At 39.0% G+C, this 16,642-nt stretch overlaps 1 protein-coding gene across 2 annotated transcripts in view; it reads left to right on the top strand.

The window, feature by feature from the left end:
* Positions 1-16,399, top strand: part of col27a1a (collagen, type XXVII, alpha 1a) — a 60,482-nt gene extending 44,083 nt beyond the window's left edge. The window contains exons 28-61 of one of the 2 annotated variants that reach the window (XM_020621122.1): positions 250-303; positions 3,343-3,396; positions 3,671-3,715; positions 4,440-4,484; positions 4,584-4,637; positions 6,016-6,069; positions 6,420-6,473; positions 6,572-6,625; positions 6,717-6,770; positions 6,919-7,026; positions 7,142-7,195; positions 7,314-7,421; positions 7,538-7,591; positions 8,053-8,106; positions 8,573-8,629; positions 8,720-8,773; positions 8,850-8,903; positions 9,026-9,079; positions 9,505-9,558; positions 9,794-9,901; positions 10,429-10,536; positions 10,769-10,876; positions 10,995-11,048; positions 12,260-12,322; positions 12,407-12,460; positions 12,551-12,586; positions 12,710-12,727; positions 12,841-12,876; positions 12,977-13,003; positions 13,141-13,191; positions 13,274-13,442; positions 13,525-13,634; positions 13,738-13,956; positions 14,062-16,399. In XM_020621122.1, coding sequence (XP_020476778.1) covers positions 250-303; positions 3,343-3,396; positions 3,671-3,715; positions 4,440-4,484; positions 4,584-4,637; positions 6,016-6,069; positions 6,420-6,473; positions 6,572-6,625; positions 6,717-6,770; positions 6,919-7,026; positions 7,142-7,195; positions 7,314-7,421; positions 7,538-7,591; positions 8,053-8,106; positions 8,573-8,629; positions 8,720-8,773; positions 8,850-8,903; positions 9,026-9,079; positions 9,505-9,558; positions 9,794-9,901; positions 10,429-10,536; positions 10,769-10,876; positions 10,995-11,048; positions 12,260-12,322; positions 12,407-12,460; positions 12,551-12,586; positions 12,710-12,727; positions 12,841-12,876; positions 12,977-13,003; positions 13,141-13,191; positions 13,274-13,442; positions 13,525-13,634; positions 13,738-13,956; positions 14,062-14,208 — 2,427 coding nt within the window. In that variant the 3' untranslated portion in view covers positions 14,209-16,399. The remainder of the gene's footprint in view (positions 1-249; positions 304-3,342; positions 3,397-3,670; positions 3,716-4,439; positions 4,485-4,583; positions 4,638-6,015; positions 6,070-6,419; positions 6,474-6,571; positions 6,626-6,716; positions 6,771-6,918; positions 7,027-7,141; positions 7,196-7,313; positions 7,422-7,537; positions 7,592-8,052; positions 8,107-8,572; positions 8,630-8,719; positions 8,774-8,849; positions 8,904-9,025; positions 9,080-9,504; positions 9,559-9,793; positions 9,902-10,428; positions 10,537-10,768; positions 10,877-10,994; positions 11,049-12,259; positions 12,323-12,406; positions 12,461-12,550; positions 12,587-12,709; positions 12,728-12,840; positions 12,877-12,976; positions 13,004-13,140; positions 13,192-13,273; positions 13,443-13,524; positions 13,635-13,737; positions 13,957-14,061) is intronic. The other variant, XM_020621123.1, reaches the window with a different exon arrangement.
* Positions 16,400-16,642: the final 243 nt, after the last annotated feature.

Raw genomic sequence — 16,642 nt, forward strand, 5'->3', positions numbered from 1 at the left:
AAGCTGCCCCTGCCCCCCTTTTCTCAGTGCTGTGCCTTTGCGATTGGTTAAACGTAGCCACCAAAACAAACATAAATATGGCACTATGGGGTACAGAAGGACAAGATTCCAGACCTCATAGTGTGTTCCCAAGGTCAGGCTGCCCCCCATGGTCTGTGCTCTGTCAGTGTAAACCTTTGTTTTATCTCTCCTGCCCTTTTTCTTTTCCTCCTTCTCTTTTCCACTTTATCCCCTCCTTTCCTTCATCAGGGCCCCCCTGGAGCAATTGGGCCAGTTGGTACCAGAGGACCCAAAGGCTTGCGGGTAAGTTTGTAATCCTGCACCTGTTGCTTTTGCAGCTTAGGTGTCAACCGGTGTTCTGTAGTCAGTTTAGTTCCCAGATTTAAGAACAGATCATATATTTGGCAAAACTATCTAGATACATATCACTTAGCAGTTATCTCTTCCATCCTTTTCAGAAGTCAGCACTTATTATAACATCTTGAAGAGTGATTAAAACAAACAGCTCTTTTTTTTTTTTAAATTCAAAGATTTTAAAGATTAAATGGTTATTAGTTATTGGAAGGACCTGCTGTCAGTCCAACTACTTGAAATTTGTCATGGAAAATGTTACCTGGCTTTTTTGTCTATTCTAGAAGCAGATATGTTTAGCAGGCTGGGAAAACAGGATTTATGGGCCGATTTGCTTTTTTCAACCGTTCCAGTCTCTTTGTGTTGGAAAAAGGCTACAAATCCATAAAACATCAATCACAAAAACCACGAGAGCTTTCTTTAGACCTGCAACCTTTCTAGTAACAGCTATGGAATTACAGCTGAGTTTTGTATTTTTCCTAAATGTGCTACACATTTGCAAGGGCTTTCAGATAATGGTGGAATTTTTATGACAGTTATATTCTTCTGTTTGTCATTTTGCAACACATCACAGTAGTAAAAACTTGAGTTTGACATATAATATCTGAAAGCTCTGAATGGACAGATGTTTCACATTAGCATTACACCAAACACATTGTACCTGTTCTGTTACATCACTGTATGTTGCTGTTTCACCTCTCTTATGCAGATTAAATAAAAATTAGCTAACTACATTGTATCAAATTATTCTCCAGAGTATTTTGTGAGCGAATAAAACAAAGGGATAACAGCTGGAATTTTAGCTGTGTAAATGCTACTGAGAAATCGTTAGATCATTTAAGTGCTGTTCATAAAATTGGGCCTTTGGAACAACATATAGCAAATACTTGAATTCACATTTCACAGAGGGATTAAAAGTGGGTTCCAAGAGGATTTAGTTGCAATAATTAATGATTTTTTTTCCAGAGGTTTTTAAAATATGTCTTTTAACATTATTGTCCAATGAGCCAAATGAAAAGTGGGATAAAATAGCACTGAACTTCTTAATCCGAGGCAGCCGTGAGAGACTGGCCTCGATGGGGTTGGCCTGGACACACTCTCATGTCTCCAGCTGCGTTTTCAATTAATACTAATATCACCAACTTCTGCTGCATGTAACTCTGCCTGCTCTTTATGAGTTATGTTGGATAGTCCAAGCTTAGAAAACTGTGTAGCCAGCCAGAAGACATAGAAATGGTTGTCTCACAGACATGTGCAACAACAGACTGGTGTCTCACCCACACACACACACACACACACACACACACTGTTTTTCATGTATCCTGTGTCCACCTGGACATATAGAAGTTGCACTAAATAAATGGATTTCACTTAAGAGGTCATGAATTTTGTGTAAAATCAAAACACAAAGTCTAGGTTAAGACAGGCAACTTAATGTTTCCTTTGATTCATCAGGGTGGTTTTCTTAATGCTCCATGGCCTTGGGCAGCCCAAATGAAAAATCTGGGTGTGAAATTAGACTCCATGCAAAAGATCTTAAAAGATTTTGGCACCATATGCTTCTTAGATGCTTAACTACTTGGCTTGAGGCACAGATTCTCAATGTTGACAGAAATCCAACATCTGAATTCACTCTCAGAAACATGGCAGTGGGCCATTTTCTATCATGGAAATATTATAGAATCAAACACAATAAAACTACACGAGACCGCACATTGGCATCAGTCTAAAGCCAGGACCACTATTGCCTCCGTTTGTCTATGTCTGTGTTTCATTTGCATTCAAAGCATTTTTAATGGACTCAAACCTGTGGATGTCAGCCATGGGGAGTCACTAACCTGACTAATCATGCTAATAACTCCTCATAACATCTCACCTACAAATCCTCAGTTAATGTTTCCCATATTGAAGAGCATATTAATCTCATTATCCCTCTAGGCAGCTGGTGGTTTGTATCAAGCTGATTTAAATGGATGTTTTTAATTATTTGAAAATTATGCCCTGGTGTTTCTTTTCTGCCTTTGTTTGAAAAGAGTCAGACACTTATGGTGCAAATTAATTTAGCTCTGTGCAATTAATTCACTTTGAAGCATAATATTTGAGCCCCTTTCTATGGCCTGATTGAGTGAGGTATTTACTGTACACATTGGCTAAACAGGTTATGTAAACGTAACCAGTGGGTAGCGTGCACCCCAGACAGGAATGTTAATTAGCACTGCTCATCGAGCTCTACATACAGTATAATAAGCTTATAGCACTTCGGCTAGTGGTGTTCTCCACAGCCCAGACTCCCACTGTGCCAAGTCTTCTACCATTCCCACAACAAGACTGAATGTGTGGCTGTGTCATGTTGTATTACATTTTCCCTTTAAAATAATAAATGCTCCAAAGGAAATCAGAGTTTACCAGTTACTGTTGTGATCATTGGTGATTATCAGCTACTGAGGATCTTCTCAGTGTTGGTGTCAGTGAGTGAGCATCTCCCACAGTGCAGATGTGAAACTTGTCTGGGTGCAGGTGTAGAGCAGATAGACTATACCGGTCCACTGACTGCTCACTGGACTGGCTAATATTTATGCACTTTAGACTGATTATGTTTGACAGTTCCGCCCATGTAAACTAAACAGTCCGTTCTGACAGTGTGTGTGTGTGTGTGTGTGTGTGTGTATAAGTGTAACCAGTATCTGTCTGTGTGTGCCCAGACATTGTGCCCTGATTCTAGTATTAAAATAATCCATGCCCTGTAGAGAGACCTGTAGCTATTTCTAAACTGTCCCTCTCCACAAATACAGACATTCACCTTTACACACACGTACATGGTGTAATACCATATTTATGTAGTTTATTTGCATAGTAACCTACACGTTGCCCCTGACATAGGGATATTTTTGTGTCATACTATACAGTGATGTTTGTTTACTGTATTTTGTGGCTATCTGGCTGTGATACAGTGACCTCTGTTGGTGAAGTGACAGCTGTCTTGTGTTACAGGGAGCAATAGGGCCTGACGGTCCAACAGGAGAGATGGGATTAGAGGGCAAGAAGGTAAAAAACTTCAATTTTTTTCCTTGACACATAAAACTAGAAACATTCACAAAGTCAAGCTGTGCAGACACGAGAGTAAGGACCATAAATCAGCATATAATAGCGCAAAAATACTGACTTCAGCATATATACTGTAATAGATTTTTAAGATGGAATGCTTTTGTACTCCTAAAATAGAAAACTACACATATTCTCTATACACTCAGGAAGCATAAAAAATAAAATAGGCTGGCATGTCTCAACAGACAGCTATCTCTCATCCCTCTCTCCACAGGGTCCTGATGGTCCTCCAGGAAAAATAGGTCTCCCTGGACAACAGGTAAATCACTGGGGTACTCCTTCCTGTCATATGTTTTTGGTGCTTATGTTCCTCTGGAGAGGCTAGGCATCAGCATAATTTAAAAAACCTATAATACATGAGACCTTCAGTGTGTAGGCCCAAAGTCAGAAACGGTATATTATACTTTGGGTGAGAGCTCTGCAGACTGTGGACCAGATTTACATACATGAAAGTGAACTACAAACTGTTATGCATGGATCATCGATGATATTTGAGTCTTTATTCAGGCTGCAATTAATCTCTTCCTCTGAAACAGAACTGCACCTCCACCACCATATTTGGTCATTACCATCACTAAAAATAGTAGTAGTAGGTGTCAGTATATCAGATTAGGGATAAATGATAAGAGACGGAGGGACATAAAAGGAGAGTAAAAGTTTCATATTCAAAAAATGATGTGAAATCTAAAAAGTGCATTTGCCATTGCTGACTGGAAGGCAAGGTAAAGTCATGGCCACAAACTCCCAACTTTGTTTTTGTTTCTTCTTGTGTTGTACAATAGTCAGACGTGTTCATTAAAATGCAGGATAGGCATAAAATAAGGCACAGAACCTCAGTAAATCCGGCCCTACTGTATATGTTAATGTACTTTCTTTTTCAAGTACAGTGTTAAACTTCTGTGAGCATCACAGATGATGTGCTAAAGAACCCTGACCTAATTTATCCTGACGTGCAAATTTTTCTTTTCATTGTGTTTCTTCAGGGGAAGATCGGCGAGTCAGGGGAAACTGGGCCTAAAGGTTTTCCAGTGAGTTCGCTCTGCTCATTTGTAGAAATAATATTCCTATACTGCTGAAGAGATAATGCATACAGTATATGTTGAACTAACTGGCCCTTCTGCTTCCAGGGAATCCAAGGGCCCTCTGGACCGCCAGGGGACAAGGGAATAGCAGGTGAACCGGTATGACCCTCTCTCCATCCTTTCACATCTTTCTATTGATTCTTCGTCTTCGCATCTTTACATTTCCCCTGACATATCTTGATATCCTCAGCTTCCTCAGTCTGTTCCAGTCTCTCTGTTTTCTCACTTGTGTGGTATCCCACTCTCCAGGGTCAACCTGCCATCATGAAACTTTTCCTTTTCTTTCATAATCATACTAACTAGTAGATTCTCTTTGGCAACATACAGCAGCCTGGTTCTCTCTATTCAGGACGTTAACTCCAAAATATCACAGCCAGGAGGTAATTTATGAGACATATTTTAGCAGGTATACATTTTGCCTGTATTAAACATTTTCTCCAGAGCAGCCAGAATTGTCACACCCTCCACAAATCTGTTCTGTTCTGACTAGAGTGAAGTGTGAGCATGCAAAGAAGATGAAAAAGAAGTAAATGCTGAACTCATGCACCTGCAGGAAAAATAGATCTGATTATGTATTGCCATAATGAATAAAACCTCAAAAAAGGCTATCCTTTTGTGGTTTTAGTTTATCAGTGACGAGAGCTGCAAAGCAGAACGAGCAGGATAGAAAGTGTCAGTTTGTCATGGTGGTTTTAGCTCATGAATATTAGAGACAGGCACCCATGACCTTTTTGTTTTTATTATATGAATGAATCATTGGTTCATATTCTTCTGTTTCCTATTAAATAAAACATGGATTTCTAGCCCAATATCTAATGTACTCATAGAAGTATGCCTATAGTTAATAAAACAGTTATGCACAAGTTTGTGCTTTGCTAACAGTTGGTTGACTTCTTGGCTTACATTTACACCGGCTGCACTGTGGTTGGCAATAACAAAAGATTTAATTAATATCTGAGGGAAGGTGAAGTTCCCAGTGTGTATCCCTCATTGTATATAAAATATTGTTAAAATAATCTTTCCCCTCTTAATCAGTATCCATTTTCTCATTTCTTGTGCTGCACAGTTGCTTTTAGTGACAGGCGATTTAGTTATGAGCCCTGCTGTTAATTTTCTTTGGGCTCATAATCAGCAGCATGAATTTAAGAACACATGGTTGACTTCAGATATATTGTTACTATTCTCTGGAATAAATGCAAGTGAACTGGGGAGCAACTATTATTCATATGTGCTGATATAAAAAAGCCATTCATGGTAACACATCAATGTTTTTCAAACATAATTAGAGACACATTCAGAGCCAAACTGTGCACAGATTGTTTACTGACTTATTTGCCATTGCTCATCCATAATCAAGTAGACAGATTGTTCCTATTTTTGCCCTTATGAAATGAAATCTGATTTGGGTTCATGTGAAACACCCTTGGTATCTGTTTTAACCTGACTGTCATTAAAGTATTTTTGCTGGTATCTATAGGGACCACCTGGACCACCAGGGACTGTGGGACTGTTGGGAGAAATTGGTCAAGTGGTGAGAGACTTTGCAAACATGCACACTCGTGCACACACACACTCAGGCATATGCACACATTCATGTGCACACACACGAAGGGTGTTGTGAAGACTAAATGATAAAATATGACATCTGTTGTGCACCCTGTCCCAGTGAATTTGTTATGCTCTTTCACTGAAGTAATCTGTCCAATTAAACTAATTAACCCACATTAGGGCATCGTCTATCTCTCTCTTTGTCATGACAATATGTGACGGAACTCATCTCTGACATATTGTTGATATCTAATGCCAAAGAGTCATTAGCCCTTAATTCATGAACAAAATCATTCAACATTTCCTTCTCTCTACTATTTACTTATTAATAAGGGTCCTCCAGGGAAGGCTGGGGAACCAGGACTGCCAGGCGAGCCAGGAGAGAAGGTCAGACAACACACAGTTCCAGTTTTTAACCTGATATATATAATACTGGGTATGTTATAATTTTACATCAGGGTTTAATATCTGTCTGTGTGTGTCAGGGAGCCATTGGACCTGCTGGGAACATCGGGGAGCAGGGACTAATAGGACAGCGAGTACGTTTATCAGCATTAAGCACTGCTAAGAGCTGGTGCTACTGTTCATTTCATTAACTTAATTTATTTATTTGTATTTATTTGTGTACAGGGTGAGCCGGGCCTTGAGGGAGAAGGTGGTCCAGTGGGTCCAGATGGAGCCAAGGTGAGATTTGTTTCCTAAAATGTTGATGTTGTTTCATTAGTGTGTGGAGATAACACCTCCAAAACTATGCCAGAGACAGCTTTTACCTGGGTTTTGCATGTTTTATGTACAAAATATTAAACAGTGTTAGTTTTTGTGTATATCTCAGGGTGAAAAAGGTGACATGGGTCAGGAGGGCGACCAAGGAGAAAAAGGTGAAACTGGACTAAAGGGAGCAGAGGGTCCACCTGGAAGCCCTGGACTGACTGGTGTCAGAGTAAGTTACCAGACCTGGTGCTAAAAGTCATACACACACATTTTCTGTAGAGTGACTTACATGGACACTCAGATTCCACTTTAAGATGTTTCTTAATCTTGTTTTCCCTCTATAGGGTCCAGAAGGGAAGCCTGGCAAAAGTGGGGAAGGAGGCAAACCAGGGTCAAAGGTATTAACATCAAAACATCTCTGAACAGTTTTAGTCTTCTGTAACCACAAATATGTACACATAGTGACACAAAAATGCCATGACTGTGATTCTGTAACTTATCTTTGTGGATGTTAAGGGTGCCAAAGGTAACCAAGGGTACCTTGGGGAGACTGGACCAGTGGGCAAGACAGGACCACCAGGTTTTGTTGGCCCAAAGGGGTCCAGAGGAACTACTGGACATGTGGTAAAATCAAAAGTCACATTTGAAATCACAAGCACTTGGCATAATAACTTTGAACACCATCTGTTGTTGTAATTAATGAAGGCTGTGACTAAAAACATGACTTTTGCTCCCTGTAGGGAGCTCCTGGTCGAATGGGTCAACAGGGTGAACTTGGTTTTGCAGGTTATGATGTAAGAAGCCTTATTATAAGTACAGACGAGTGACAAATAATAGGAAAAACCCGATGGGAATGGTCTCTTCTAGGATGACAGTGCTCCCATCCACAGTGCACGAGGGGTCACTGAATGGTTTGATGAGCATCAAAATGATGTGACTCATATGCTGTGGCCTTCACAGTCAGCAGATCTCAACCCGGTTGAACACCTATGGGAGATTTTAGAGTGGCATGTTAGACCAGGCTCCGTGCCACCATCATCAAAACACCGAATGAGGGAAAATATTTTATAAAAATGGTGTTTATCCTTCCAGTAGAGTTAATTACTAAGACATGTTGTGTTTTTCCTTTAATTGCTCACTCATCTGTTTTTATCTACATGTTTATGGGCATTAAACATTAAACAAGAATTGTATGGTTATCTGCATCTGGTGTAGTCATTTCACATAATATGATTTCTTGTATCTGTCTCTGCAGGGCCATCAGGGATCATTAGGTCCCATGGGGCCTCCTGGACCAAAAGGTGAAAAGGTACACGTCGTTCGCTTTATGTGTAACCCTGCTCTCTTATTAATCTTCCTTATCTTAAGTCAGACATTCGCTCAGTTCCCAGTATATCTTTATAAAGTCTGAAGTGGCCACAACTCAGCTGAAAATAGATCAGTAACATCAAATATACTGTATTTAACTGAGCAATAAAATAAGCATCCCAAAATGCAGCGCTCTTTATAGGCAGCTTGTACTGATCAGTCTTGGTTTGAGTGATTTGATACCTCAGTACCTGGAGAAAAGTGATGTTATACACATGGGGTTTTGGTTTGATTTTTTTCTGTAACATCATCATAATCGGCCATGTGAGCACAACTAAACGACAACATATTTTATGCAACATTGTTAGGACACATTTCAAAAGAGTAGAGTGTACTAAAACATCAGGGTTGTGTATCTGATAAAAGAAAAACATCTAAATTGTCATTATTTTGATCTTTATCTGCAGGGTGAGCAGGGAGATGATGGGAAAGTAGAAGGTCCTCCTGGTCCTCCAGGTGACATAGTAAGCCATACTTGACTTACTTTTCTCCTTTCTACTGCTGTTTGTCTTCTATAAGGTTGCTGTTTACTCATTTATTTCTTGCTTTACCAGGGTTCTCCAGGTGACAGAGGAGAGAGAGGTGAACCAGGAGATCTGGGGTACAAAGTAAGTACCATCAATCCATATTACCTTAAAATTATATACATGTTTATAAGATCAAGTTTCTGTTGCTCTTTCTCAGGGTCAAGTTGGTGTGGATGGAGAGAGAGGCAGACCTGGAGCTCCTGGACAACCTGTGAGTGTTAAAACTTGTGATTTTCATGCACAGTTCTATTATTAAGTTTACACCAACAGACAGCAGCCACGCTCAAACAGTTTGTCTTTATTTACTTTTATGAACATAACTGGCAATTTCAGGGACAGCCTGGACCTCGAGGGCGGCAAGGACCCAAAGGGGCCAAAGGAGATCAAGTAAGCATGTTGAAATTAAGGCGTGTATGTTTTTGCTGTGTGCAGTAAAGGATGGTTGATGCTTCTATCTCCTATTTTATTGACATTTATCAGCAAGGCCACAGCAACATCAGGTCTCTGGTAAAGTGAGGAAGGTAGCTACAGTCATATAGCACAGATCAAGAGAAGCATCTAGTGAAGATGTCATTAATCAGTCTGAAATAATGTAATAATACTAAAGGACTGTGCTTTTATTGGTTACTTCTCGCTTGGGAACTGCTGTAACTGCAGTGCTCATCACTTGCTCATATTTTCTTTCTTCACTGAGTGGTATGCAAGTGAGTTTTGGATGCGCCACATCTGGATATGTTTTACTGTTGGTCATTAGCACTGACCAACAGTAAAAATCAATTTTATTTTTAACACTATTTCTCTTATCTTTTAAGGGTCAGAAAGGCAAAAAAGGACAGACAGGACAAAAAGGAGCCCGAGGACCAGAAGTAAGTCAATGATTTCCAGTGCATCCACACCTGCTTCATTTACTTATAAAAGACAGATGTTTTGCCTGCTCTCAGCCTGTAAAAACCTTTTGCTAGAATACATGGAAACAAGGCATTAAAAAAGTAATAAACAGATTAACCTAGCAAGGGGAAAACATGTGTGCTAACTTACCTAAGTAAAGACAGATGAAAAAGAAGGCACTAATGTTCATCTTTTGGCCTCTGTTCTCCTCAGGGTGGGGGTGGCCCTCCTGGTCCCAGAGGTGTGGTGGGCCGAGAGGGGCAGGAGGGCATTGCTGGGGTGGATGGGGCCCCAGGGAAGGATGGCAATAAAGGCATGCCGGTAAGACAAACAAAGACATCTCAATAATAACTTGTTCGTTAACCTTATTTATTTTATTTATACAAGGTAATATAGTCCTGCTGACACCCCTAAAGGCTTTCATTATACTACACAATGAAACTGTGTTGGACAAAACCAAAAAGAACTTGATGAACTTGTGATGCTTAGAGACGGATGGCAAAAAAGGGTACCGTAATTAAACTCTAAATGGTTTATCCCTTTGAAACCCTGAATGTAGTCAGCAAATTTAAATACCTTTCTATGTATATATTAAAAAAAACATGTATTTTGTTATAAGCTGACATTATAACCTGTGAGTGATAAAACAAAGCTCAAAGAGTGCACATGAATGAAAAGGTCTCATCCTCTGGTGAGCATGAATGAATTAAGTAACAGTGGGACCACATGCTGAGAAAATCCTCCTGTTATCAGGACAAATTATTATGATTATTATTATTATTATTCTTTATTCATTTTAGTATGTTTGCTTATGGGACGATTCTCTCATTTTCTCAATATGTATCTAGGGAGAACATGGTGACGATGGGGAGTTTGGTCTTCCTGGTAAAGCTGGCTCACATGGAAAAACTGGCGTGCCAGGCCTCCCGGGAGAACAGGGTGCCATTGGACCAAAGGTATAGTGGAATTATAGAATGTTATATAGTGTGCTCAGTTTAACTATGCAACAACAAAAAGTAAAACAATTGTAATAACATGCTTGTGAGTGATTAAAATATAATGTGCTGTCATGCAAGAGATATATTTGTATGACTGCTTTAAGTATTGGATAAATGCAGAAATAATTACTTGCTTTATATGAGTGATCCTCGCTCAGTCATTTGATCATTTATTCATCCATCCATTCAGGGTGAGCAGGGACTTCATGGCCAGAGTGGTACTCCAGGGAAAAAAGGCTTTAGTGGTAGAATGGGGCTACCAGGGCCACAGGGAGACCAAGGACCTAAAGGACAACCTGTGAGCAACCACACATACTTAAACATGTGTAATATAGGGAATAGCTCACCAGTATAACCTTGAAAGATGTGATTTCATTATTCTTTTTTTAATATGCTGTGTTTAAATTTTTACTCAGGGTGATACAGGGGAACCAGGTTTTCCAGGGATTCTGGGAGTTTTTGGACCACAGGTATGCTCAACACCAAACAGCAGCACATCTTCCACAAGCTTTGTGCACAAAATATAACATATATGTAACTGTTGAAATACAATGCTCACGTGATTTTTTTAACCACCAAAGGACTATTAAATACAAAGCCTATGTTCACCATTAAAAACAGATATCAGTTCACTCACTGTGGCCACGCAGATCTGTTTAAATATAAAGTAGGTCATTCACTGTAAAACATGCATATAAATACACTGTGATAAGAGGACTGAATGCAAGCACAAGTAACAGTTGCACATATGCTACAGTATGTAGACAGGTACAAAACAACACAAATTATTTATCTTTCGAATTCAGGGGAAAACTAAACATCAAATGGCTTCGTTAGAATAAGCCCCTTTTCTGGAAAAACAATTGTTTCATTTCTAAACAGCTGCTTTGTGACATCCTGCTTAGTAATTGAACCAATGACACCGTTCCAGAAAGTGTACAGTCTCTAACTGGGGAATTTCTACAAATATAGCTTGTTTTAGGATTCAGGTGTAGTCTGGATGTTGTAACATCTGTCCATGGCTAACCTGAACTTGTCAGAGTTACAGTAATTACATGTTTACTTTGACATGTGTGTGTATTTTATGTAAAAAGTCGGTTTGACCATTACATAATTATATAATCCCATTTTACATACATCAAAGAAACTAACATTACCAAGTCTGTGACTATGCAGCAAGGAAACACTGACAACATGACAGCTTTAGGACATTGTCATCAACTCTTTCCAAATTCCAGGCTGTTCTGTCCCATCACCAAATCCAATTTACAAATAGCACATTTTAAAGCGAGCCAACAAAATTACTCTTCACTTCCTGCCAATGATCTGGTCTTTATAGTCCCCTCTGGAACAGTTCTACAAGCAGCAGTTTTAAGAATAGTTTTTAAAACTAACACAATTGCTTTTTGACACAAGCATGCATTATGTATCAGTGTCTTGAATGTGTGGTGATAATGCAATCACTACACAGAGCCCAAATCCAAAATCTGTTAGGACAACTGGAAACAATGTCTACAACATGGAAACCTTTAATAGCATCTCATGTTCCATGAGGAGCTGTATATACATTAGAGATAGGAGTGTGTAAAGACATTCTGCAAAACTAACTTGAAGTATTACTGCTTTAAACAAGCACTTGTGTATGTGTGTGTATATAAATATTTATCACAACTGTTTTCAGGGGCCTCCAGGAGACTTTGGGCCAAAGGGCATACAGGGACCAAAGGGGCCGCAGGGTATAATGGTGAGTAGAATAGCGATCTAAAGTACACTAGTGAATGCTCTGATATTCCTATTTCATAGTTTTTCTTCTGGTTTTCCCCATCAGGGCAGAAGTGGAATTGTTGGCCCTGTGGGAATTATTGGTCCCAATGGAAGTGCAGTATGTATTATACAGTTAAAAAAAAAAAACCTTTAACATTTTTCTCTGCAGTTGTTCTTCAGTTTACTAACTGAGTATATCTGTTTACAGGGTCCTAGAGGAGAGAAAGGCAATCGTGGCGAGACTGTGAGTCTTCTTGACCTCTTACCACATCTGTGCTTTTCACTTTTTATACTTTGTCTACTGTGTGTAAAGCAAATTTGATGACTATATCCAGGCTGAAAACATGTCTTTTCTCCCTCTGAACAGGGATTTCAAGGACCAAAGGTATGGTTGTATTACATTGTTTTCTTCTATTATAAGTCATTTGTATTTTACTGTGGAAACTTGATTGACAATACATAAACTCATCCAGCATGTATGATTTTCTTCTTTATTAGGGATCTCCTGGACGTCGTGGTCCTCCTGGACATCCAGTAGGTTTTCCACTTTTATAGGTTAAGCAAATATCAAACATACATAATGTCATATTTGAGTTGCATAATTCATTGTCTGAATCCTTTTTGTGCCCTTTAGGGTCCCCCAGGTGTCCTTCCATCAGTTGTAAGACATGTTATGTTTTCTGCTTTCATTACATTCAGTAACACTTAAAGTAGTCAAAATATATTAGTGTTTTCTCAAGATAGAAGCAATTGCACTGATGAAATAAGACTTTATACAAGTTTGTTATTTTGCTGTAGAAAGAAGATAATCTTGTGCTTCTGCATTTACACACCTCACTCAGGACTGAGGTTAGTGTGTATGATGTCAATATATTTCTGCATTTTGTCATTAAATCAGTTTTATAGATTTATTTTTTTGTCTGTCCTCCAGAATAAGCCAATGATGGACCTGCCAATGCTGGACCAGGGTGCAGAGATTTTTAAGACCCTCCACTACCTCAGTAACCTGATCCAGAGTCTGAAGAACCCACTGGGCACTCCGGACAACCCTGCTCGCATCTGCAGGGACCTCCACAGTTGTGAACAGAAGCTAAATGATGGCGAGTGTTTGTCTGTTTTGTTAGAGACAGTCATTTTATGTTTAGGTGGACTAATGAATTCAAATGTCTTCACATTTTTCAGGCACTTATTGGATTGACCCCAACCTGGGCTGCTCGTCAGATACAATAGAAGTCTCCTGTAACTTTACTGGAGGTGGACAGACTTGCCTGAAACCAATAACACCATCCAAAGTATTAAAGATACAAAGTCATACAGTTTAGAGAAAGATAATTGTTACACACATGAGCACATAATAACCTTGTTAATCTGTGCTTTTTTTGCCTGTTTAAACAGCCAACAATCAGTGCCGGTCAAGTCCAGATGAACTTCCTGCACCTGCTGAGCTCTGAGGCTGTACAGCACATCACCATCCACTGCCTGAACATCTCGGTTTGGAGGTTGGCTGAGGATCAGCCGGCTGCTCAGGGATCTGTACGATTTAAGGCCTGGAGCGGGGAGGTGTTTGAGGTGGGAGGAGAGCTTGAGCCAGAAGTCATAGAAGACTCCTGCTGGGTAAAAATATGTTGTCATTCTTGGCTTTCAGACCATAAAACTGGTTCCCCTAAATGTGATAGCATTGTTTTAAGACTAAAGCATGTCATGTGTTTGTGGTTTTAGATAAAAGATGGCCGCTGGCACCAGACTCATTTCATGTTCCACTCCCTGGACCCCACCCTGCTCCCTGTGGTTGACATCTACAACCTGCCCAACACCACTCCCGGTTCAAATTACCACCTAGAAGTAGGTTCCGTGTGCTTCCTGTGAGGGCAGCAGTGTAAATATCCTGAGCAGAGAGGGATGGCTCATCATCCCTGGAAGACACCTTCATGTAGTTGTGCAGATTGGAGCAGTCTCCTCCAATTTGTGGCTAGACATTGGCCAATAGAGAACAAGCTCACCCACCCACGAACAAATTCAGCTTCACTCTGCCAAACTCCCTCTGGACTGTAGACACACGGTGAGGAAGCACAGGGAGCTTGGGGGGGACAAAGAAATGCTGAAGAGGAGCAGAGAAGTTCTTGCACTAATAGCTTCTCAATATGGCAAAAGCGTCTTCAAGCTCTGCAAGAAGGATCTTCACATATTCACCAGCTTGGAGAAGAAAAGGCTCAATGCCACACAGTCTCTCTGGAACACTGCTGAGTGAAGGGAGACCAAGGCCAAGTCATTCAAAGGACATTATAATAACTTATTTTTGTAACTCTATACAGTCTGTATACTGTGTACTGTGTGTACTTTTTTTTTGGAAATACCAGGAATTAAATTCTGTCAGAAGATAGGAATTAAAGTAATTGGGATCATTATATATAACACATACATGTATATCTTATGTAAAGAAATAATTTTCAAGTGCAATAGAAAATAAGAAGATAATTTGATGTTTTAAAAGTATATAAACAATTTTTCAGGGGTACCATTTTATTTGCCTTTGGTGCTCATCTCTGTGTGATCTTGCCATGTGAAATTTTCCAGAAGCAGGCTTAAATTGAGCAGAAATCACATCTTTATTTCCTAGTGCATCAAAGTTTCTTCCTAACGTGGGAAAACCAGCAGCACCTATTCAGCTCTCAGTAAATTAGGTCTGAAGCCACAGACTAATGCGCTCAAATGTGGAGAGAGTCGGTGCATTAAACATTTATTATTCATACATCATTGAACTGGATGCCACTGATGATTAGGGAGAATTCCATGTGGTTACAGGGATCAGTGGTCAGAGTAAGCATATGGAGATCTCATTCTCAGTAGTGTTTTTATCTCTGCAATGGTGGAGTGTGAAATCAGACTTATTATTTCTTTCTTTACTTAAATACTTATCATAAAAGACAGGAGGGTAGATGTTATTATTATCACATGGGACCAGGAGTCTCTTCTTCTACCCAACTCACAGCAGATAGACTACAGGTACAGGCAGTCCTTAGAGGAGAACTGAGCCACAGGAGAGAGGAGAGCAGATCCAGGAAGCAAAATAAAACCCCCATCTTTGATATCATCCTCTCTCTGATGCATGGTGCTAAGTAAATTATCTAAGGTGCTAACCATATTGCTGTAATTACACCACTTTGCTAACATATTCTGGTGTTTATAGTGCATGCTTGCTTAGATTAATAAAAAAAAAATCCTTATAACATAATGACATAGCTTCCATAATGCACTATAATGGTAATATTCCATCTGAAACTACATAGTTCCCTAATAGTTCACCATCTGTTGTTTATTATAAACCTTTTTCAGTGCTACAATTTATGATGAGGCTTATTCTGAGCTAGAATATTATAGACATACCTTAAAAATCTAAGACAGATTTCTCCTGTTGTACCCAATATAAATCACATAGTTTGAAGTATTTCTGAAGAATAAAGCCCCCCATAGGTGTATGTAATAATTTTAGAAACACAGCTAGTGAAGATAGTTTTAATTAAAGTTTCTTTGTTGTAGTTGGACACAAGTGTGTATAATTGTGCAAATCTTGCTGTATACAGTGGATCCCCTCTTGCTAATTTAATGTTATTTAATGTTAAGGTGGTAGCTGACTGAGCAATACTAGCAAAACTACTCTTTCTGATGTCTTTTTATATTAGTTTGCCCAACTGGTCTTGGAGTTAATAGATTTTTTTGTGTGTAAATTTGTGGCTCCAGAGAACAAATTTATTGCAATGTTAATTATTTTTATTATGATTTTTTATTTTGTTATTTTGATTTATGTTGTTTTTCCTCTGATAATCAATCATGTACTGTAGCAGGATTCTGTACTATACTATAACGTTTGTTTTAAAGAATTATGCAAATATGTGAAAATAGTTTCTTCTTTTTGTAAATCTGTTGTAGACATTAAAACCAGCTAAGAATACCTCACATTTGTACTCATGACTTCTTTGGAAATATCAGCCAAATACAGTGAGTTTTCAAACTCTGAACAAGACCATTTCTGGTATCTTTTATCTGTCTACTCTTTATTCATTGTTCAGTGTCCATTTGGTCAATAAATACTTTGAATTTGTGCGTGGATTATTATTTTTTTATGATATTTGAAAAGTTGGAATACCAAACAAATTCAATAAAATAACGGATGCATAAAATAATCCCGTAAGGGGGTTTTAATTATTTAGGTATCCTGCAAAGTAAAATGTACATGGAAAATTTTACTAAAGCAAATGTAAAATTATTAGATTTGAGGTACCTCTTAATTTGATATTTACAG

Source organism: Monopterus albus, unplaced genomic scaffold (assembly GCF_001952655.1).
Source record: "Monopterus albus unplaced genomic scaffold, M_albus_1.0 scaffold253.1, whole genome shotgun sequence".
NCBI classification, from domain to species: domain Eukaryota; kingdom Metazoa; phylum Chordata; class Actinopteri; order Synbranchiformes; family Synbranchidae; genus Monopterus; species Monopterus albus.